Source organism: Nesoenas mayeri, assembly GCF_963082525.1.
Source record: "Nesoenas mayeri genome assembly, chromosome: 15".
Lineage (NCBI taxonomy): Eukaryota > Metazoa > Chordata > Aves > Columbiformes > Columbidae > Nesoenas > Nesoenas mayeri.
Window position 1 is genome coordinate 16,217,289 of NC_137559.1, and position 22,996 is coordinate 16,240,284.

Below are 22,996 nucleotides of genomic sequence, written 5' to 3' on the forward strand. Positions count from 1 at the left end.
CAGTTGAACACACGATGTTCATTGCTCCAGTTCTCATATACGACGGTATTTGAGCTCAGCCCTCCTAACCAGCTGTCCAGATTTGCCTGTTCTCTGCACAAGCTGCTACTGCAGTAATGATCTCCCTTCCAGAAGTCACACTGTACAGATTTTTGTAGAATTTACTAATAATTTGATTTCTCTCTGGAGAAGACATTCCCATTTAACAAAAGTAGCCCATATATACCACATTTAAACCTTATTTGGATACGGTCCTCATCTAAAGAGTCTCACAAGAAGCATTTAAACCTAGTTCCAAATCCAGGGTTTGGCTTTTTTTCCTTTACTGGCATCCAGGGTGCAAGTTTAGAGCTGGTTTTAATGCTTAAACAGCTACAACACACTCCTGTCTAATGACACACCTGTAAGCGGAGTTCAGTAATTTGCAATTCTGGGTGTCTGCAGCGCTGTCCTGGAAAGAATTGCAGCTCCAGATGCAAATCTCATGTCCACCGCACATGTCTGGGCAGCTCCTCCCACCCTCCAGCGGACTTTGTGCTGCCCGGAGCTCCAGGTGATAAGGATGCCAGGAGAATGAGAGAGTGCTAAATATTTGTTAATGTTTAACTGGTAATAATTCAGTCGCCCGCTTCTATTTAGTATGAGCCTTTCTTCTTTAGACCATATCAAACAGGAACTGGTTTGCATCTTCAAAAGGAAAGGATTGCAGCTCTCCAGTTATCATTGCTCCACAGCAAACACTTATTATCTCATTTTTTTAGACACACCACACTAGGAACATTCTAGTGCCTCTCTGCAATTAATATCGCCCTTTACTGATGGGTCAGCTCCTACATTTAATTTTTTAAAACATACCTACTGCTCATAACCGTAAATGTTTGAATCCCATGCAATTTTTGAGTGAAGTTGCAATAGCCAACAAGATTCTAGCTACCATCTTATGCAACAATCATTAAGAATTTATATTGGGTTTAAGATTAATTACATTGTAATCTACAGTGAACGCAGAGACCTGCTCGATTCACTCCACTAATTATAATTGCAACACTAGATTCACTTTTTTTTTTTCCCAGCAGGCTAAATCTGTGGATAGCTGCACATTAAAGTTTTGGCTTAATTTATAGCTGCTACAAATCACTCTACTTATTAAACATTGCATCTTCCACAAGTGAATCTGTGGGGAATCAGAAAAAGCAATTAACCTCTGTTCAGAACAATGAAATTAAAAAAAAATACTGTGAATGAGGAACAGTGAACTATAGGTTTTATAGAAGGAGTTTGTCTGCCTATTTTTTTACGTCAGCCCACAGTCCCAACACAGTGGTGTCACATTGCACTTCCTCTAAAAGGCGGAAAAATTGTACACGAATCCTAAAAACTGCAGTTAGTGAAGAAGAAATTACATTACAGACCTTCAAGTTCATCTAATCTTGCTGAAAAACTAAGAACGTTTGGAAAACATCTAAAAATTAGAATAGGCATAGAAAGGCAGAGTTACTTCAGTAATTCACAAGAGAACACTGAAAGACATTTCAAGAGCTCACAAGGAAGTAGAGCCACAGCATTCTCAGTACATATTTTCCTTAAAATCACCTCTAGTATTCAGCGAGGTGTGGCATAGAAACAAGCACACGCTAAAATTTTAAGACCTACTCATATTTGTGCATGGTGGGCTCAACTCTCAGAGTTACCGCAAAAACACAGGAACCCATGAGGAATTTCTCCACGCAAGAATTTTACGTCTCAACAACTTTAATATAAATCTTTTCCCAGGTGCTACTTCTCAGTTACATCTAAATGTAAATTTGTTAATATAATACACCAGAGTATTTGTTAATCAACAGGGTGGGGTTTTTTGCGTGGTGTTCCCCCCACCCCAAATCCTTCAGCATTCGGAAGATAACTCTCAATGTCACTGGGCTAAAAATGCCTCTTCTTAGAGTCATCACATTACATCATTTGCAACTATGAAGAAGGTACTGGTATGAAAACATCACTGGTTTTACTTGTCTACATATAAAATCTCAAATTCCAAGTTATTCCAAAATAATGATGCAACTTTACAAGAGTCACTGTAAATTGTGTATTTACACTATAAACAACTTCTACTACATTTGCAACCTCGCATCAGTTTTTTAACATAAGTATTTTAAAAGCACCCTTACAAACATAAGTATTGCACTGGTGGCATAAAAATTCACAGTAAGTTTAACTTTCAAACTTTGGTAAAACAGTGCAAGAGCTTTTCATTGTACAAGAGCTTTTTCATCCAAACATTCCCAGGTTAATAAAAATAATAATAATAAAATCTATATTACATGCTGCAGTGATTTCTGTGAATCAGGATGGTGTATTTTTAGCTCTTATTTCTTAAGAGAACTGATTTATGTTTTGAAATGGTAGAAAAAAGAAAAAACACACAAAAAAACTATCCAGTCCAACACTGAAACAGGTTCATTTGGCAGAGATATGGCTCCATGTGTCCATTTTATGCAGAGTCCACAATGGCGGCAGAGATGATTTAATCATGAGGAAATCCTATTTCATTGAGCAGGGAATTCTCTTTCCACAATTTGCAGTACTTCCCCACCTTCAGAGGCAGTAACATTGGCAGTTGTGTCTTCAACAGACTCTGAAGATAATACATGAAGAAAATATTACTCCAAAATAGTCTTAGAACAAATAGTCATCTAAAACTACACTGTTATTTGAAGTCAGTCTTAAAAGTGTGACTGTGTGGACCTCTAGAATATTTTATACTCTGCGTCTCTTTTCAGGTTCAAGGATCTTACTCTACTTGTTATGCCTTTAATATCATTCATTCCATATCTTGAAAATTCTCACCCTTCTCAGTCCCTTCTACTTTATAGTTTTTAAGATGGGAAATCAGAACAGCATGCAGCATCCCATTAATACCTTCAGAAAGCGATTAATGCCAAGAACCAGAAAATTATCCAAATGACAAAAAAGCACAAATGGTTTCTGTAAAGAAACTTCCTCACTAAGGCAACAGTTAACTTTCCAAATGTTTGCACTTTTTTGTTTTTAATTTAATATTAAGCAAAAATGTGAAGTTAATGGCTCTGAAAGCTCTGCTAGTGGACAGTGTGGTAGGGTTTGGGTTGTTGGTTGGTTGTGGTTTTTTGGGTTTGGTTTTTTTTTTGTGGTGGTGTTTTTTTTCCCCTCCTCTCTCTCAACAATATCTGCCCAAACGTGTTTAACCCGTTTGGTTAAGGTCATAAATATCTCCAGATGGGGACAGAATTTGGTCTATCGGTCATGCATTATGTGATTCAGATGGTTGTTTATGAGAAGACATAAAGTACTTCAGATGAGCTTTCTTCAAAAGGGAACCCCAAATTATCTTTCGAGGTGCAACCATTTGTTACCCTTTTTTTTACCGTGAAAGTTAAAATCATAGAGTTCACGTTGCAATGTGCAACAGCACTCCCCCTATCTTGGTTCCTTCTGAATTACAATTACTAACGCAATTATGCTGAACTTTGTTTGCTGTAGCATTAGAAGCTGCTGTTTACTTGGGAGAGCTTGTAATAAATCACTCCATACATCTGCCACTGTAGTTAATAATAAACCACACATTATTTCCAACTAAAATTAACAACATGTAAGATTTGAAATATTAAAAAATAACGGATAACTTTCACTACTGTAAGTTTATTACAGCAAAATACACACCTATGTATGCATGTTGAAAGTAGAACCATCTACAGAGATAGCATATTATCTACTGAACTCAATACCTGCAATTGCCAAAAATCTTTAGATGAAAAAGGTAAGACATAGTCATTTATCACATGTCATTTCTTCCCTGAAAATATGGATCTCTGTCAGTTCTACACCCATTTCAGAAAAAAAGTCTAAAGAGGAGAATGACTCATTTTCAACAGCCAGTTTTCTAATTGCAGGTATAAGTTAATAATAAACTAAATAGCAGCAACAACTCTCCTAGAGCTGTATTGCTGCTGTTCTTACTTCTTCTACAAGTTTCATTTTAGGAAATAGTTATCTATACTGTATCTCCCTACTGTTAGGACTTCCTCTCAAGATAATTACATGGCTTTCATGAAAGAAGACTATGAACTTTTCTGTGAAACAAGAGCAGCTTCAAAATTCAGTTTTAAGGAGCAGCAGAAAAAGCTGACCTTGTACAGCCCAAATCAGAACCGCAAGATGTTTAGAATCCTCAAATAGTTCGGATAGTGCAAAATGGTTTTTACAGTTCCTTCAGAAAAGGATTTTACATAGTGAAGTGAAAGCTTGACCTTTTTTTTTTTTTTTCCCATTTAAGGCATTAAGCTTGTTTTTCTTCCTAAATACACACACTATGCTCATGAACACACTAGGGATATCTTGAAAAGCTCGACGATCTTCAACAATGCTTCAAAGTTGGACCTAAACACTTGCTCTGCACATGGGACAGTAGCACATCTTTTTCAGATGACTGAGGTTCAAGACAAGCAGTTTAACGATTGCATTTATAAGTTTCAAACTATTATCTGCAACTCTGTCACAAAGTTAATACAAGCCAGCATTTCACTTTTTCTGCTGTTGTGCTCCAAGAAAGCAGCATTTCATGTCGCTAAAGAGGGAGTTTCCCTCACCAGAGCTCATGTGGGTAGCAGTTAATGGCTCTTTCATTTCTCCACGCTTACCTCTGGCAGACACATAGAGTTACTGCCAGGATGGGTCAGGAGCACACCTGCGATCTGACAGACCCCACAGCACCCCCTGTGCCAACCCACTGATCCCACAGACCCCACAGCACCCCCTGTGCCAACCCACTGATCCCACAGACTCCACAACACCCCCTGTGCCAACCCACTGATCCCACAGACCCCACAATACCCCCTGTGCCAACCCACTGATCCCACAGACCCCACAGCACCCCCTGTGCCAACCCACTGATCCCACAGACCCCACAGCACCCCCTGTGCCAACCCACTGATCCCACAGCACCCCCTGTGCCAACCCACTGATCCCACAGCACCCCCTGTGCCAACCCACAGACCCCACAGCACCCCCTGTGCCAACCCACAGACCCCACAGACCCCACAACACCCCCTTTGCCAACCCACTGATCCCACAGCACCCCCTGTGCCAACCCACAGACCCCACAGCACCCCCTGTGCCAACCCACAGAACCCACAGACCCCACAGCACCCCCTGTGCCAACCCACTGATCCCACAGACCCCACAACACCCCCTGTGCCAACCCACAGACCCCACAGCACCCCCTGTGCCAACCCACAGACCCCACAGACCCCACAGCACCCCCTGTGCCAACCCACCGCGCTCACCTGCTTCACCCCGCCGGGCTCCTCCAGCCCCAGACACCTACAGGAACCACGTTCCCTGCCTGACCCCCCTCGGGCCACCTCTCTCCCTCCATTTCTTTCACCTCCAGACCTGAGAAAGGTCAGCTGCGAGCGAGCGGTTTAACGTAACTCTGTCTAGGAGCCGAGACAACTCTCTCACCCGAGACTCAGTCGCAAACCTGACAAGGCGACTCCCGCCCCCGCCTCCCTCCCCGCGGTGCCGCGCTGCCCCCCGCGGTGCCGCGCTCCCCGCTCTCACCTGGCGCCGTCGGCGGGGCGGCCCCGCGGGCCCCGGGCGCGCTGCAGCTCCAGCTCGGCGGCGGCGCGGGAGCGCGGCCCGGGCGCGAAGGCGGAGGAGAGGCGGCGGCCCAGGCCGTGCACCAGCCCCCGCAGCAGGCTGTCCCCGCGGCCCTTGGGCGGCGCCAGCCCCACGTCGTCGCGCAGCTCCTCCGGCGGCACCTCCAGGTTGCCCGCGTACCAGAACACCCACCAGATGAGGCTGAGGAAGATGCCGATGCCGCCCGCGTAGATGAGCAGGTCGGAGAAGAACACGTCGGCGAACACGCCGGCCAGCAGCACCGCCAGCCCCAGCGCGTCGAAGGCCAGCGCCAGCCAGAAGGCGGCCACGCAGCGGCCCAGCCCGCCGGGGGCCGCCATCGCGGGGCACCGGCGGCGGTAGCAGCGGCCCCACCGCCGCCTCGGGCCGGCCGCACCTGAGGGGCCGGCCGGGCCACGCCCCGCCGCTCGCACCTGCGCGCGGGGCCACGCCCCCTCCGGAGGGGCTCTGGCCACGCCCCCTGGCCGCTGGAGGGGAAGGCGGGAGGGGCCGCCGCCCTCACGGTCCCGTCGCCACTGGGACCTTCCCGCAGCCGCTCCGGGCGTGGCTGACGCGCCGTTCGCCGGGACTCGGTTCCCGCAGTCGGCCTCTCCGCGGCAGCGGTGTTGGGCAACGCCTGACAGGCCCCTTCCTCCTGGCCCCGACTCGCCGAGGCACAGCCGGTGCTTCCTCCCGGCCCCGCTGTGCGAGGAAGCGCCGAGCAGGTGCTGGAGGCCGGTCTGCAGCGGCACCTCCTGCAGGTGGTGGCCGCCACTGTGCAGGTGAGCTGAGACAGCTGAGCCCGTTCAGCTGTTCCCGGGTGAGGGAGGGTGAGGTCTCTGCCTTGGTTTGCTCGCACACCCTGGAGGTGAGAGCACACGCTGCAGGCTTCCACACGCACGCAGCTGTTGGCAGGCAGAGATTTGTGAGGTGATTATAACGTGCACCTGCAAAGTCATATAGATTACGTGCTTGAAGAGAGTACTTAGAATACAACTACAAGTCAACAAGCAGGAAACTAGTTGTGAATACAAGATGAAAAATCCAGCAAGTAAAGCAGTCATACAAAAGGCAAGGTCCATATTTCTGTCGACTCCTGTGTCAGTTAATGACCTGGTACTTATCTTTAGGCACTCCCAGGTCCTCAGGCAGAACTATATAGGGCTGTAGGCTCTCCGGTGCACACTCCCACAAGGCCTTGTACCTAACAGTTTGTATAACGATGGGTGAGCCATGCTGTTCTGGTAACGAGAAATATCAAACCAGTGGAAAGTCTGACAAGCCTAAGAGCATGTGCAGCTTCCACGTATTTGTGGAAGTACAGCATGCCAAGAACCATGCTGCTGAACAAGACTAATTCTCCCATGACGATGAGTGCAATTGGCTTACTCTGATAAAACTAGGCACTCAATTCCTGTCATAGTGCTTGGTTTGCTTATTGCTCCTGCAGAACATTGGGATCAAAACTGGGTGAAGCCACTTCTTCATTCGTGACTGCCCATGTTACCGACATTATTCCATAAAATATGTCCTTAGGAAATCACAAGCTTAAATCACCTCAAAAAGAAAAAAGTTAAAATTATTCTAAGTACTTCATCATTAAAATATCTTTCATTTTGAAACCTAATACCACTTCTATATTGGGAAGAATTATGGTACTAAAAAGCCTGTACTGCTATTCTTCCTGATTATTTTAAAGTTTAAACCTAGCTTCCATAAAATAACCATGGTTCTACTTCTGCTTCACATTATGGTGTTAAACAACCTTCTAACTTTTGTCTCTCTCAGAAGTGTAAGAGAAAGAAGATAATGTACCAGTTGTCCAAGTTTAAGTGAGGGTTATATACCTGCTTAGTTGGAGGGGCGAGGGTGGGGCTTTCATTAGAGTAGCTCTTAGGAAGTCAAGATAATTTTAAAATGACATACTTAATCCTTACAGCCACAGGAATTCTAGTAATCATATACAACCCTATAAGAAATAGTCATGACAATTTTGCTTAATCTGAAGATTAACAGAGAAGGCAGATCTAATTACAATAGTATAACAAATACTGAGAGAATTTTAAATAGAAATCAGTATAAATAGTCTTAACTCAGATTCTTTGGAAGAAGAGCTATTAAAGTCAATGTTCTAGCCCTGCAGCATTCTTACTGTGTGCACCAAACTTACCTCCCCCTAGGGCCCAAGATGTAATTAACTCCTACAAAATGAGTTCATGAACAAGTTTCTATTATCTTTTCTGCATCTCTCCTGCCAAGACTTTGGTTTGACAGTACTCCGATATTTGCTTTATTAGTAGCTGTTATTCTTCCCAGTAATGCTGAATTCAAGGGCTAATCTGAAATGAAAGTTAAAAATGTAGTGAGCATGGCAGAAGCTTGCAGACCAGCTACAGGCATCAACTAGTCTATGTTTTCTTTTCTATACATGGTATTTTACTTCCGTGTTTATCTGTTCATGGAAATTCATTTTTCAGCAAGACCTTAATATTTTTCAAAACAAGATGCTGTTGAAGTTCCTAACGCATTGAATGTATCTCAAATGGATTATTTTTTTTAAAAAAAAGCACCCAGCCATATAAATCAGAGTTAATGTAGTTTTTAAGTTTTTCCTCTCTTGCAAAAGGAGGAGTTCAGCAGACTTTTGGGGGGTGGGGGCGGAAAGAAAGGCACTCCATCTTCACTAGAGTAATAGTTGCAAGGGAGCTGCACTAGGTTGTTTCACTGTAGTAATTTTAATTGCTAATACTTACTGCAGCCTTTCAAAAGACTTGCTTCCTGACTCCATTTTAGGTCTGTAAAGAACATGAGTTAGTTCCCACTTTAGTACAAATGTGGAGAGCAAATGAGCAATATAAAAATCAATTCTAGTCAAAACAATCACTACTAAATATTTTGGTACTGTCTTTATAGTGTCTTTCAAATAAAAGCAAAGATTCCTTGCAGAAGCTTGTCCTCAATCTAATTAAGACTTTAGTTTTAACTCCTGCAGCAAATTTTAATAATAAAACAATACTTTTTAAAATGAGAAAGTTGATATTTTGAACATTATCAACTTCCTCTTCCCTGCCAGCTTCCCTACAGCCACTCTGCTTTCAGTACTTCTAAAAATGACACAAACTCACATAAATCATTAACTTGCTCACATGAATGATACACACAAAAAATTTGGCCATTAGAGAGTCTCCACAAAGCACTTAGTGCAAGGATACATGAACCACGTAGAGAAAGTACCACTTGTATTCAAGAGCCTAGATGTGCCTTGACAGTTCCATACTTTAAAATACTATTGTACACTCTGTCATGGTTTAACCCGAGCTGGCAATACAACCACACAGCCACTCACTCACCCCCTCCCCAACAGGAGAGAGAATCAAAAGCAAAGGGAGAAACTTGGATTGAGATACACACAGTTTAGTAAAATAATAAAATACTAATACACTACTAGTAAATATATATATACACGTATATATATATGTACATATATATGTACATATATATATGTGTACATATATATGTACATATATATATACGTGTATATATATATATATAAAACAGAAATAAAAGATACTCAAAGCAATTCCTCACAACCTCTGTCCACAACTGAGCAGCCAGTCCCAGCAAACTACACCTGGTCCTAAAGCCTATCCCAGAGAGAGAGAAAAGAGAGGAAAAAGGCAGAAAAGCCCAGAGGCCTCTGCAAAATAGCAAAAAGCCAGACTAAACATCCCAACCAAAACTCCCCTGGTTACCCCCAGAGAGCGAACAGAAGAGAGAGAGACAGAGAGATCAGAAAAGCCAACCAGAAGGTCCCAGCTCTCCTTAAATTATTAGCATGATGCTCCCATTGATCAGTCTGGGTGTCAGTCCAGCCCTGTCCATCCATCCCCTTCCTCGCTGCCTCACCCCCGTGGGCAGAGCTCAGAGTGTCCTTGCCTTTCAGAGCAGAGCAATTACAAATATTAACTCTGTGCTGGGCTGTTATCTGCTTGTTCTCAAACTAAGTCCCAATGCGCATGCTAGCTATGAAAAGAAGAGCTTCTAACTGCATGATGAAAATTAACGCATTTTCAGCCAAACCAGCACAACACTCTTAATAAAGAAAAAAATTAACAGACAGATTTTTCTATTCAAAACCTCCAAAACTTTAACTAAAGACAAATAGTACTATTGAAAACATTGCATAAGAATTTAACCAAAGTCCATTTTTAAAATTCAGAATTATGGGGCTCCTGATAGAGCTTGTGGTAATACAGCTTTATTATAAGACTGACAGTTTTACTAGCCATAGCATAAAATGGCTTTTACAGTTCATTCCTCCATTCTTTCCACCTTCAATTTTTGAATAAAATAAAGATTGTAAGGTCAAAGACATAGTACCTTAAATAATTATGCAGATGTCTATTATCCTTTAACCTTCTCTTTCTCAAGTCAAAATAAATATTATCAGAATAAAAATGGTTGGTCTGTAAGAATTTATACATAAACATATGAGATTTTCTTCAGTCTCTTGATGGTCATTCCCAGAAGCATCCTTAAAAGGCTCACACATGACCAGTGCGCACCAGCTGTTCATCTAAGACCGAGCTTAATACTCACCAACATTCCTTGCACAGTTAAACCAGCTCAGCCCTTGGGAGGTGTTTTCTGTCTCAGCAGCTTCTGCCAGCATAGAAAATCATTATCTTTGTAGCAAGAGCATTTATACCAAGGACGTGAAGTGGTGATTACAATGTTCCTTACAGCTTGCCAGTTGAAATTAATTAATTGAAAACAATTGTTTTACACCTGATTTCTGTACGGCATCAGCAATAGGCAGAGTTTCAACTTGAATGTTAGTTTTTCATACTTCCTGTCTTGATCAGTGGCATGACAGGTTTTCCCAGGCCTCTTAAAAAAGCAAGACAAACATTACCGACAAACAGCTTCCTGAATAAACATAACAAATTTAACTCCATCTTTCAGCGCTGATCTTCAATACTTACAACCTGCAGAGAAGTTGCAAAATGTACCTCTCTTTAACAATGGTCACTTACTGTTTCTGACTGACTATTGCCAACGTCTCCAGCTGAAGAGCTGTGATAGCTATAGCAAGTTATTAATATTACCCACTTATTTTCTGGATTTTAAATACACTTTTTTATTAGAAGACTACGTTACTCATAGGGAGAATAAAAATCACATCAGTAGTGTTACATCTTCAACTGTCAGAATCCTGCATACTCTGCTAAATAAATGGAACAAATCCCACTATCTAGCTTATATTTTTTCTCCAGTGGGTTAGTTTGTAGCTGTGTCTGTCAGGTGTCTTACCTGGCTGTATGCATTCCAGCACTGCTATGAACAAGGAAAGCCAAATTACTGCAGCCCCAGCACAGATTGGCTCAAGGTGCTGCAGAATTTCACGGTGCTACTTGTCGATACTGATATTTTAACATGAAATACAACACCACATTTCCAGAAAGCAGGAGAGTTTTGTGTCTGTCCTTCACTCTTATGGAAGTGAAGTTCTGTGTTGCAGCCCAGCCTAGAAAGTGATGGGATCTTTCTGTTAGCATGGATCTAACAGGGATCATTGAGTCAGACCAGCAGTTTTGGGTAAAATTGTTCCTTGATGAAAGAATGTTTATGGTAGGTGAGAACAAGAGGTCATGGGTTACAGGAAATTGACACCATGGATCAAGCAGAATATTTTCATATTCTTTAGTGTTTCTTTTACCACTTTTTATTTTGCTCCTAATTACTTTCTAGGTAGTAAATCTATTGATACCGATGTCCTAAATAGGACACAGGATAGTTTGGTTTTGAACTTTGCAAACTACGCTTGTTACATACTGTTGATTAATCGTCTTGTCTCTTATGACCTTCTTCCTATTTGAATTTGAGTAAAATATTGCTAATAAAGATTTTTGTCACTAGGATGTTTCATCACAAATCTTGCCTTGTATTCTCACCCTGAGAGGGACATGAAGTAATCATGCAGAGAGCAACAACTTGCTTATTCTGTAACGTTTCAAGTATATAAACTTACAGTTCTGCAGTATGTATTTTTCATGCCTTCATGGGACTAGTTCACTTAGCTGGCGCACCTGAAACTCATACACCCTTTGGTGGTTTTCAGATGCAAGAAACAATAGGATTGCACCCAGCACACAGGGATACCCTCAGTTGTTCTGTTAGCAGAAATAAGGCCCAGAAGTGAAGGTAAGATTTTTCCTGATGTAATAAAGTATAAATGGCCAAAGCATACAATGACAAAAGTAAAACTCTGTGTTTTAAAAAAGAAACAAACATAAAACCCCACAAACAAAACCAAAAATGAAACAATACACCCAAACACAAGCAAACACACATGAATAACTGAGGTAAAAATAGCTAAAGAATACATTCAGTTTGGCTTATCAGACTGTTAAATATCTGAAATAAGTTCAATAGATGTTAACCTCTTTTCGTTATATTGAACAATTACAAAAAATAGCAGCAGCTATTTCACATTTTAAATAGATTGCTGCTTTCAGTATGCACACTTCTTGCTTCAGCCCTTGTGTGTTCAGTACTAAGCTACGCTTCAGGAACACACCACTTCAAAAATATTTCTCAGCTTTTTTTTTCTTGGAATAGTCCCCTCCCTGACCTTTGACACTTCCAAAATTTGAGCGCCTTTAGTTTGGGCCAGGAAAAGAAAAGGTAAGAAATAAGACTCAATTAAGATTGCGAGTTTATTGGTTCCAGCGCAGCAGTTAGAAGGAAACAAAAATGAATCGTTACAGGCCTCAGTGAAAAAAGCTCTTAGCATCAGATTTTCTGAAGAAGGTATTTTACTTCACCAATATATTTGTTTACTAAAAATTATTACTGAATGACAATATAAAATGTGTTACAACAAACAACATTCATGCTGACTGTGGCCTGCGCACTTTCTTGGGTGCTTGCTTTGGCGTTTTGGAAGATTTCTTGGCTGACTGTATTGATTTGCCAGCTTTGGGTGCTGCAAAAGACTTTGCTTCTGGTTTTTTGGGAGTCTTTTTAATCTCTTTTTCTTTTATTGCTTCCCTTGGCATCCTGAGCTGCTTGGCTTTTTTCTGGTTTGGTGATGTCTTCAAGTCTGTACGCTCTTCTGTAACTGTGTGTTTCATTTTTGGAGCTTCCACAGCTAGAGGTTGTTTCTTCCTCTTACCAAGGGATGTTTTAGTTTTCTTGCCCAGGTTGTCACCTTTTTCTGGACTTGGTTCCATTTTCTGTATTTAAGATACACACAAAAAAATTACCTTTCCACCAAAGAAATATCTTAACTGTGTTTCAAGAAGAACGAATGAAAACCATTATAAATGCCAGACACTTTCTACCGACTGAACTGTGCCCTAGCCCAAATAATCTTTTTGTGTTTCAGTCTGGAAGCAGAGGATCAAGCACAGAAATAATCATGAAAAAAAATGAAAGAAACACCAAAATAGTAAGAAAGTAAATCATTTAACAGATGCAAGGATCCTCTTGGCCAGCCAAGTTCGCTGACCTCTGCTGGCAGAGCTTTAAATCACAGGCTATGCTCCAATCATGAATGCAGTATAACCAAATTGTATTTTAAGTGTTATTGTTTTATTCACCCACATCTTTCCTAGATATTTGTTAAACGCGAGTATTACCAGTCTGGTTGTGTTGCAGACAAGTTAGTGATATGATCCACATCATTTCCAACTCTGGCAACAATACATCCATACAGTATTTCATGCAAGCTACTAGCTTTCAATTTATATTACGTGATTGTTAATGTTGCATTCTAGAGAATGTTATTAATTTTTCTCAAGTTTTGCACTCCAGGCAGAAGATGATACAATAAAAAATACACTAAAATTTAATTTTAGAAGAAATTTTGAATTAAAATCTTTATGATTTACTTAAGTATTTAGCTGTTTCTCGTTTACCCTTTCTTCTGAGTTCAGGATTCTTATTTGACCTCGACAAAATTGCTGCTACTCAGAAAAATACATAAAAGAACAATAAGCACTGGCTTCCTTTGTCTCTAAGACAAAGTCTGTTAAAAATTAAAAAAAACCTCAAAACCAAAAAAATGCCAAAATAAACTGCCTCCTTAAGGCATCCCTCCCCATACCCTACACTCTTGCTTTCATGATACATTCCCAAAAAATCCAGTTCACTTGAAGCGTGTTAACACATGCTGTTCCCTAAGAAGCAACCTGAACAGTTCAAATCTTCAGCTTTAACAGAAAGGCACATTTCTCACTATTAAACAATTACCTTCAGCTCAGCTGAGGTGGCTGTTTGCACAGGCACCAGCTGTGGAATTTCATCATCATCATGATCACTTGGTTCTTGGGCTACTTCTACTTTTTCTTTTACCACAAGTTCCTGGATTGCAGCAGCAGCCTCAGTATTAATTTTAGTTGTCGAAGTGACTTGACTTGAATTGGGTTTTTTCGCTGCCTTCTTCGGTTTCTTGTTCTTTCCCTTCTAGAATTAATTTGAAGTACATTTAAGACAAATCTTTATGACATTTCTAAATGTATAATAATTGTTTTACTATGGTTAAAAATAAGATGGTCTAGGCAAGGCTTATTTAAATATTGTTGTTCAATAGGCCTGGAGTGGTCAACCATATGCAGAATATGAAAAAAATGCATTACTTTCAGAAGGTTATTATAAACAGTTCATAAGGAAGCTATTTATAGGTAAAACAATAATGTCAAGATTACAGTCTCTGAGTTGAATATATATGCTTCAAATTTATTTTAGACAAAAGAACATACATCATAAGCAGAACTCAGTACAAAGGAATAGCTGATGATTTTCTTCTTTTAAAAAGTAGGTGAGCTCCCTATACATACAAATATGCAATTTTCTGAGTTATTCAGATGCCACTGATTAGCCAACAAAGAACAGATGCATAGTCTGAATCCATGTATATGGTAACGAGCGTATTTCCAGAAGGCAAATATGAATAAACAGTGCAAGCAGAAGTTCTAAGAATGAAACTCAGCACCATATAGGACTAGAAACACTCAGCTTACTGATTTCCAATTTGCTTCACAACCTATCAGGCAGTTTTCCCATTATTTTATTAGTATTACTGAGTACTTGAAGCGCTCAAAGTCAGGAGCACCTAAATCGATTTGTAGCCAGAAATGCCTGGGATCAGCTGCTAAAATGTTTAAGCCTAACACATCAGACACTACAATGCATAAAAGGACTAGTCATTCCGATAGGTTTTATAGAAGGTTTGAAGAATTTTTTTACCTTTACTTCCTTTTTTTTGAGAGATGGCTGTCTGTCAAGCTCATCCAAATTGGAGATATTAGCAGTAAAAATCGGAAGTGCAACTGATTTCAGTGTTTTGAGGTGAAGAATCTTTACATTTTTCCACTTCTGCAACAAAAATCCAGTATATTATGTAAAAATAAAGCCAAATTATCAACCACCTTGGGTTTAACACAATCACTCAGCAGTACCTTTGGGAGCTTCTTCGCAATCACCCTGGCTGCTGCAATTATGTTGTCTAGGATCTCATCCGCTTTCATCCCCGTGTGACCTATACGGGCTGTGCTGAAAGAAATGAACAGTAATATTTATATGCGGGCAAATAAACATAGTTCAAGTTCCTGAGGTGCACTCAGGTGCAATTATCTTAACTTTCATAAAAGATGGTTGTCTATTGCAGAAGTTTCTTGTAATAACAGTCAGAATAGATTTACTTGTATTAACTTCTCCATACTTGGATATGCAACTTCTGCCTTATGTTACTAAGCATATTACCAGTTTAGATCCCCTTAGATGCACAATAAATGAAAAATCTTACAAGAATAGGTTATTTTGGAAGTAGTTTTTATCTAATTTAACAGCAATGTTTTAAGATTCTTCACGGTGTCAGCTGGTGACCATTGGCTAGAAATTCTTTAGGCATAAGGTAAAAAAAAACACCACAAAAAGGAAAACTCTACAGTAAAACTTAATCAGTAGAGCTACTGATTTCTTCATACACGTTAATGTTCGAAACGGCCCATATCTGGAATGGTAACTCTTAACCTGTTTTATTCACATATTAATGGAATAAAATTGACTTAAAGCTCCTACAGTTAAGGTACAACTGTACTTCAAGTGAAGTATTAACTGCTCATACTTACTAGCAGCACCCTTTGTTGGTAACGGGGAGCGTAGTCCCCTGGATATGTTTTTGTAGCTCCTTAGCAAGATTTCTGGCTTTCAGGTTTACAGATAAAGGCGCCCTAAAAGACAAAGGAGGGGAAAGAAAAAGTATTTCAAAAACCAAAACCAAACCAAACCCAATCCAACCCACCCCAATTCCACTCAACCAGAGCTTTACTAAGAAGAATCTCATGTTAAAAAAAATATACAGAAATTAAAGACCTACTTTTTCCTTTCATAGAAATGTTTTCCTAGATGTGAGGGCAAGAGCCTTCTGATTCGGTCATCAGACAGAAAGAGATCAAATCTGTTCAGGAGGCGACGCTTTGATTCAAATAGTTTATACTCTTTTTTGAGAGTTTTGTATGAGATGACCTGCAAGGCAAGTAACAGTTTAGTCTCCACTGCTGAAAATACAGCCGAGAAAACTTCTGAGAACTGCAGAGAATTAACGACCATAACTGACAGTCTGTCCTGGTGCTTTTATTTTAGAATGCTGAAGACAACAGAAAAAGGATACAGTAGTTTTTGTTTTAGGAATCAAACAATACAGATCTCTTGCACAATAACTGCAAATCACCACAGAGAACTTTAGTACGTGGTAACGTCTAAATCAAGGTTATATACAACAAAAATATTGTCTAGTTTTACTGCTAGTGGCATAAGCAATCCAATCCAGCTGCAAAGAACTCAATTTTTCTTTCACACTGTTTTTCTAGTTGCTTACTCTAACTAAATACTGAGCATTTATCTAGCACTTGCATCTGATTGCCAAAGATTGTTTCAAATTGAAGGAATTCTTCTGAATAAATTTTAAAGTTTAGAAAACATTTGAATAGTCGAAAAAAAATCTTATTTAGAGACTGCTGACTCAGAACCATTGAGATCAGAATATTAAACAGCAGGAAGAACAGCTGTTTTCCCTTTTCACTGGTACAAGAGGGAAGAAGTGACAGTACTGTACTCTGCAATCAGATTTCTCCCTTACCTGGCTAACACTTCTGATCCCATTCTGGATTAAAAGCTTCTTGTACAGATTTTCAGTCTGCTCTGCTGATAAATTTGGTTCATCCTTCGTGAAGAGGCAAACCTCAGCTGTGTCTGGCCGGATGCCGTGGGGCAGGGGTCTGCAACGAGAACACGAGGGGGACAGGGAATGGCTGAGAAGAGAAAGAAGTTCCTTCTAGAAATGAGGTCTACACTGTCTACAGACATCAACACCCAGTAATGAGTGATGGACAGAATCTATGTACTGAGATTCTGTTGTTAACTGCTAGACATCCTTGATGGAACCTATACCTTTAATGCACACAGAAGTATAAAAGTTAAGCAATCATATACCATGAGTGCAGTCAGATACACCCCTGAATCCATCTGTCCTGCGGTCAGCACACAGGAGAAGTACCATCTCTTCTCCTCTCTTTATACAGAAACAGCCTCAAGTTGCGCCAGGGGAGGTTGAGGCTGGATCTGGGGAACAATTTCTTCCCCAACGGGCTGTGGGGCATTGGAACAGGCTGCCCAGGGCCGTGCTGGAGTCACCATCCCTGGAGGGCTGGACAGACGGACATGAGGTTCTCAGGACATGGGGCAGTGCTGGGGTGGGTTACGGTTAAACTTGGTGATCTTGAGAGTCTCTTCCAACCAAAATGATTCTATGATTCTATATCATGGCTGCATCCCATCAACAGACAAGTCTTTGTAGCACCGGGGCCCAGATAACAGATGTAAACTTTCTCAATACAGCAGTGCTACAGTTTTAAAGAAAACTTACAATTCACATTTGCTTTTGGGTATCACAAAAAGGATGCGCTGGGGTCTTTTTAATTATTTGGTGGTGGGTTAAGACAAATAACAGATTGAATTATTCTCTTTAAGTGGAAGATGAAAGGCACAGACCCTGAAACGTGCAGCCCACACACCCAGCGCTCCCGGCGGGCCCGGAGCAGCACCGCCCACGGGAAGGTCAGACCCCTCAGCTCAGGCTCAAAGAGCTCTTCTCCGAGCCTGTCCCCACAGGGCCGAGGGCGAGTCTCTTACATTTTGATGACCTGAGCCGCCTGCGGGACCTTCCACACCGTCACCAGGAGGTGGATGTTTTCGCTCTCGTTCAGGAGCAGCGCGTCTCCCTTGGCTTTGCTTCTGGCGAACGCCAGCAGCGCCTCCACCGCCTTCTTCACCTGCAACGGCAACACAGCGGTCAGCACTGGGCTCAGAGCCGGGCCCAGGAGCGGGCTGAGGGCTCAGAGCCGGGCTGAGGGCTCAGAGCCGGGCTGAGGGCTCAGAGCCGGGCTGAGGGCCCAGGAGCGGGCTGAGGGCTCCGGAGCGGGCTGAGGGCCCCGGAGCGGGCTGAGGGCCCAGGAGCGGGCTGAGGGCTCAGAGCCGGGCTGAGGGCTCAGAGCCGGGCTGAGGGCTCAGAGCCGGGCTGAGGGCCCAGGAGCGGGCTGAGGGCTCAGAGCCGGGCTGAGGGCTCAGGAGCGGGCTGAGGGCTCAGAGCCGGGCTGAGGGCCCAGGAGCGGGCTGAGGGCTCAGAGCCGGGCTGAGGGCTCAGGAGCGGGCTGAGGGCTCAGAGCCGGGCTGAGGGCCCAGGAGCGGGCTGAGGGCTCAGAGCCGGGCTGAGGGCTCAGAGCCGGGCTGAGGGCTCAGGAGCGGGCTGAGGGCTCAGAGCCGGGCTGAGGGCCCAGGAGCGGGCTGAGGGCTCAGGAGCGGGCTGAGGGCTCAGAGCCGGGCTGAGGGCTCAGGAGCGGGCTGAGGGCTCAGAGCCGGGCTGAGGGCCCAGGAGCGGGCTGAGGGCTCAGAGCCGGGCTGAGGGCTCAGAGCCGGGCTGAGGGCTCAGAGCCGGGCTGAGGGCTCAGAGCCGGGCTGAGGGCCCAGGAGGGGCTGCGGGCCCGGCCCGCGGTACCTGTGCGCGCTGCAGCTGCCCCGTCCCGCCCGCCATGGCTCCAGCACGTGCCGCCGCCGCGCCTGCGCACACGCCACCTTCCGGGGCAGCTGCGCGCGGGGCGGGGCCGGAAAGGGGGCGGGGCTCCCGAGCCTTCGCTCCGCCCCGGGGCGGGGCCGCGGGCCGGCGGCAGCGCGGGGCATGTGGCGCGGGGCGGGGGCTGACCGCGGGGGGGCGGGGCGGGCAGAGGCTCCGCGGCCCCGGTCCGGGCGGGGGCTCTGGGCCCGAGGGTCGCCCCAGGGGAGGAGCTCACGGTGCCCGTGCAGTGCTGGTCCAGCCCGGGCTGCTGCCGGCAGCTTCGCCTCCCGGGAACACGTTTACTTGGCTCGTGCTTCCAGCTGAGCATGAGCAGAACCTTGTTTGCTGGGAGGTGCCAGAGCCTGGCCCAGGCTGCCCAGAGCGGGGTGGAGTCTCCTGCTCTGAGACATTCAAACCGCCCGGACCCACCTGTGTGATCTGCTCTGGGACCCTGCGTGGGCAGCGCTGGGGACCCACAGAGGTCACTTCAAACCCAGCCAGGCCGGGGTGCTGTGCCCGTGTTCAGCGTGCTGTCCTCTGGCCCTTCCCAGCCGAGCTGCTCCCCAGCCAGCCCTTGGTTCCCCAGCCTGCACCACAAGGCCCTGCTCCTTCCCAAATACAGATTTGCACTTGCTTTTGTTGAATTTCGAACGGTTTGTGTTGCCTAATCCCCCCAGCCCGTGCAGGTCCCTCTGTACACATGCTCTGCCCACAAGGCTGTTGGTAACTCCTCCAGTTTGATGTCACCTGCAGATCTGACGTGTCTATGCTTCAAGTCACTGATAAAGGTATTAAACAGAACGTGTCACAGGATGGATCCCAGCGGAACTCCATGTGTAATTGGCTTTCAGGTTGAGTACAAGCCCTTATCTCTCCCCTCAGAGCCCCGCTGTCCAACCAGCTGTCAGCCGTCTCGTTGGCCACCCAGCCAGACCATAACACTTAGGACACGGGTGACTGGCAGAGAGCTGGAAGCTGTGCTGAAGTGGAGGTGAACACCGTCCCCTTTCCCCTCATCTGCAGGTCTAGTCATCCTGCCACAGAGAGTGATGAGGTTGGTCAGAATGTTTTTCACTTTTTCCATCAATGCTGATCGTTTCCAAGCACCTCCCTCGTGTGCCCAAAAATGTCTTCCAAGGAGACTCATCCCACGACTTTCCCATGGACCAAGTGAGTGTGACAGGTCTGACAATCCCTACGTGCCTGAGCAGTGTTTCTAGGTTACTTCTTTGCAGCCCACCCCTGATCTTACCTCCCGTGTCACAGTCTTTTCTCACTGGAGTGGTATTGTTAGCAAAAAGGACACATAACCACGGACGTAGTTATATGCGGTGCTTTTATTCCAGCGCCGGGAAACCAGGGGTTCACACCCAAAGCTTCCACCACTGATTCAAAGTCCACTACATTTATACAATTTAGTTACATACATATTCATTACAATTCTTGACAACCATTAGCATATTCCACACCTATTCTAACACAAACTGTCTAAGCGATGCTAAGTAACATTCGCATGTTTATCAGTTATTTCTAAGTTACCTGTTTTAAGAGAATATGTCATAAATCTATGTCAATTTTAAGAACAGGGTATGGTTATATAAGACCATGCTTGAATGCACATCTCCTTGGACACAGTCCGAAAACTTCAAGATAAGGTAAAAATCCTGGATACAGCATCTTAGATACAGTTTACAAAACCAAGAATCTTAGATACAGTTTGCAAAACAGAATACATCTTGCAAAAACTAATTCAACTATAAGAAAAACTAATTCAACTATAAGATGCAAAACTAATTCAACTATAAGATGTAAAAACTAATTCAACTATAACAGTATCATAAGTTCGCTGTTTAGCCAAGACAGGTCCCTGCGACATCTGCCTGTTGTCCTGAGTGTCAGGAGGGGCTGTTTTCACGTTGCGGGAGGTTGTCTTTGGAGACCTGCTGTCAGCCGTCCTGAGCTGCCTCCCGCGCCACCCTGCCCGCCGCTTCCCCAAATGAACCAGCACCCCCCGCAGTGCAGGGGCTGCGCTCCGGCACTCGCCCTCCTCACACACCTCCCAGCATCTTCAACTCCACTATTTCTGGGCTGCTACAATCAAAGCTACCACCGATGGTCACACGCCAAACCATTTCTTCTGGATGCATGAGTAGCAAAGGCAGAACTGCCGCGTCTCCGTTTCAGTTTGGAGATGCATTGACCGGCTGCATGGAAGTAGCTTGATTGTGCGATGCTCATTCCTTCCAGTTCCATGCTGGTTAAGTGCATTTTTTTGAGATCAAATCTACCCCGGAACTCCTTTGGCCTCACGGTGACCGCGCGGTGTGCACCGCCACGGCTCTGGGGCTCTGCGTGCGCCGCTCCGCAGAACCGGGGGCTCCAACGCATCAGGAGCCTGAGTCGTTCATGCTTCTCCTCTCCCTTTTTTCCTGCTCTTTGCCTTTTCCATGATGGCTTTTTCCTCCTCGTCTGGTGCCTTCCGACAAAATCTGTTGCTCTGTCACCGTATCAGTGCAAAGAGAAAGGAATTAAAATACCCTGCTCTCTTGACAATCTGCTTTATGTAATGATTGATGTTTTCATTCTGCGGGAGCAACAGCTTGATGGCTTCAAGACTTCCCCAGCCTTAGGAAAGAACTCTGTGGTCATATGCTGATATTGAAGATTGAAAAAAAAAATCCTGGAAAATTTAAGTTTTAATTTTCTTGCGTGTGATTTGTACAAATGAAGAAAACAAATGAAACAGGCTAAGAAACAGAAAAGCTCTTATTTGTTTCCTTGTAGTCGTATGAAGTACAGATTAGAGAAATCGCTGAAAGGCAAAGGAACATGTGGAGGAGCCAGAGGGCAGACTCATTGAAACATTTTTAGCAATGAGAGTACTTATGGATATGACGCTAGCGGTGGTGCTTTCATAACCTGATAATTGCATTAGCCTTGCTCCTATCTCTGTACGGGCTTAACATATTTTAGAGCAGCCATGTTTTAATAAAACATCAGCATATTGTTGTGACATGTTAAAACAAAGCAGAAAAAAGGAGAGGGCTGGAGCATCTCTCTGGCAATGAACGAGCCAAGTCTGGTAGGACAGCACTGAACAGCAGGGCTGAAACACGACTGCACTGGGCAGCGCAGCGTTGGCATCATAAAACTAAAGGGACTATTATTAGGGACTCACATTCCAATTTTTCACACACCAGTCTCATCCAAGTACATTTTTCTGCAACATTTTAAGTCCGACGTGACTAAATGTTACTAGATGTGGTTTAGCTGACTTAGTATGATCATTTTCTCTCGAAAGGTGCTCGGCACAGCTAATAGAGCTGTCTTGGGAAAAATAGTTAATCTCTGGATAAGAAATACTTACGCTTAATAGAGCATGCAATTAATACAAACTATAATGAGTGTGCTTTTGATTTATCAAGTTCACAAATAAATAGTTACACTTACAAGGGAATTACGAGGTTTGCCACTTCCATCAGTGTTATTGCTGTACACTGAACAGTCTGCTGTAGCCCTCAGTTTATCTTTGATTAGGAAGGTATGTATTTTTTCTTAAGCCATTTGTCACACTTATTTCAATGCTAAGATTTAGAACAAAAAAATAAAAAATCCAAGCCATTCAACTTCATTAGTTATTTAAGGGGATGTTTCTATACATCCTTGATTTTATACTTTCTCCCAGCAGAAGGGGTGTACAAGTAGAAATTGTTTCTGCTGTAAACAGATCTTTGAGGCTTCTGATTATTCCCTTAGCGTGCACCCCAAAGGTTCCAGCATCAGGCAGATGGCAAAACTCCCGCAAAAGTGGCACAAAGCATATGCAGAAATTAAACCAGGAGTGAGAAGTCTCTTACAAAAGAGGTTTCAGCAGATGAAGTCCCCGCGGGATCTGGAGTTCACGTGCTCATTGTTATCAGCTCGTGTTCCCGTGCTGGCGCCACCCCAGCTCTGCTCCATTAGCTGTTGCTCAGGGACCCGTTCTCAGAACAGACGCCTGTCTCAGTGCCACAGCCTGCAAAGCCTTCTCCTTATAACAGAATCCTTTGCCTGCCATCGGTCCCGCGGGCTCTAACGGAGGAGAGGGACGCAGCCCCGAGTGCCTCGTTTGCACCCAGCAGTCTGTCCTATCTTGTGTTACTCTTCTTCAGAAATACGTGGATTTTTGTAGGTGTGTGTAACTGAGGGGAGATGGAGAAAAATCCAATTTATGTTGGAAGTTGAGCC

The 22,996-nt window shown here is 43.9% G+C and overlaps 2 protein-coding genes across 2 annotated transcripts; both read right to left on the reverse strand.

Moving 5' to 3' along the window:
* Positions 1-5,591: 5,591 nt before the first annotated feature.
* Positions 5,592-6,152, reverse strand: LOC308046272 (transmembrane protein 238-like; the record flags this gene model as incomplete). The annotated part of the gene is made up of 1 exon (XM_080354000.1): positions 5,592-6,152. Exon 1 carries the CDS (start codon positions 5,991-5,993, stop codon positions 5,592-5,594), a length of 402 nt encoding a protein of 133 aa, XP_080210126.1. The 5' UTR covers positions 5,994-6,152.
* A 6,224-nt stretch (positions 6,153-12,376) lies between these two features.
* On the reverse strand, positions 12,377-18,762 carry RSL1D1 (ribosomal L1 domain containing 1). The gene is made up of 9 exons (XM_080354034.1): positions 18,713-18,762; positions 17,851-17,990; positions 16,799-16,937; positions 16,037-16,185; positions 15,789-15,890; positions 15,117-15,210; positions 14,905-15,033; positions 13,909-14,121; positions 12,377-12,890 (listed from the first exon to the last, which is right to left on the reverse strand). The coding sequence occupies exons 1-9, from the start codon at positions 18,746-18,748 to the stop codon at positions 12,546-12,548; spliced, it is 1,347 nt and encodes a 448-aa protein (XP_080210160.1). The 5' UTR covers positions 18,749-18,762; the 3' UTR covers positions 12,377-12,545.
* Positions 18,763-22,996: the final 4,234 nt, after the last annotated feature.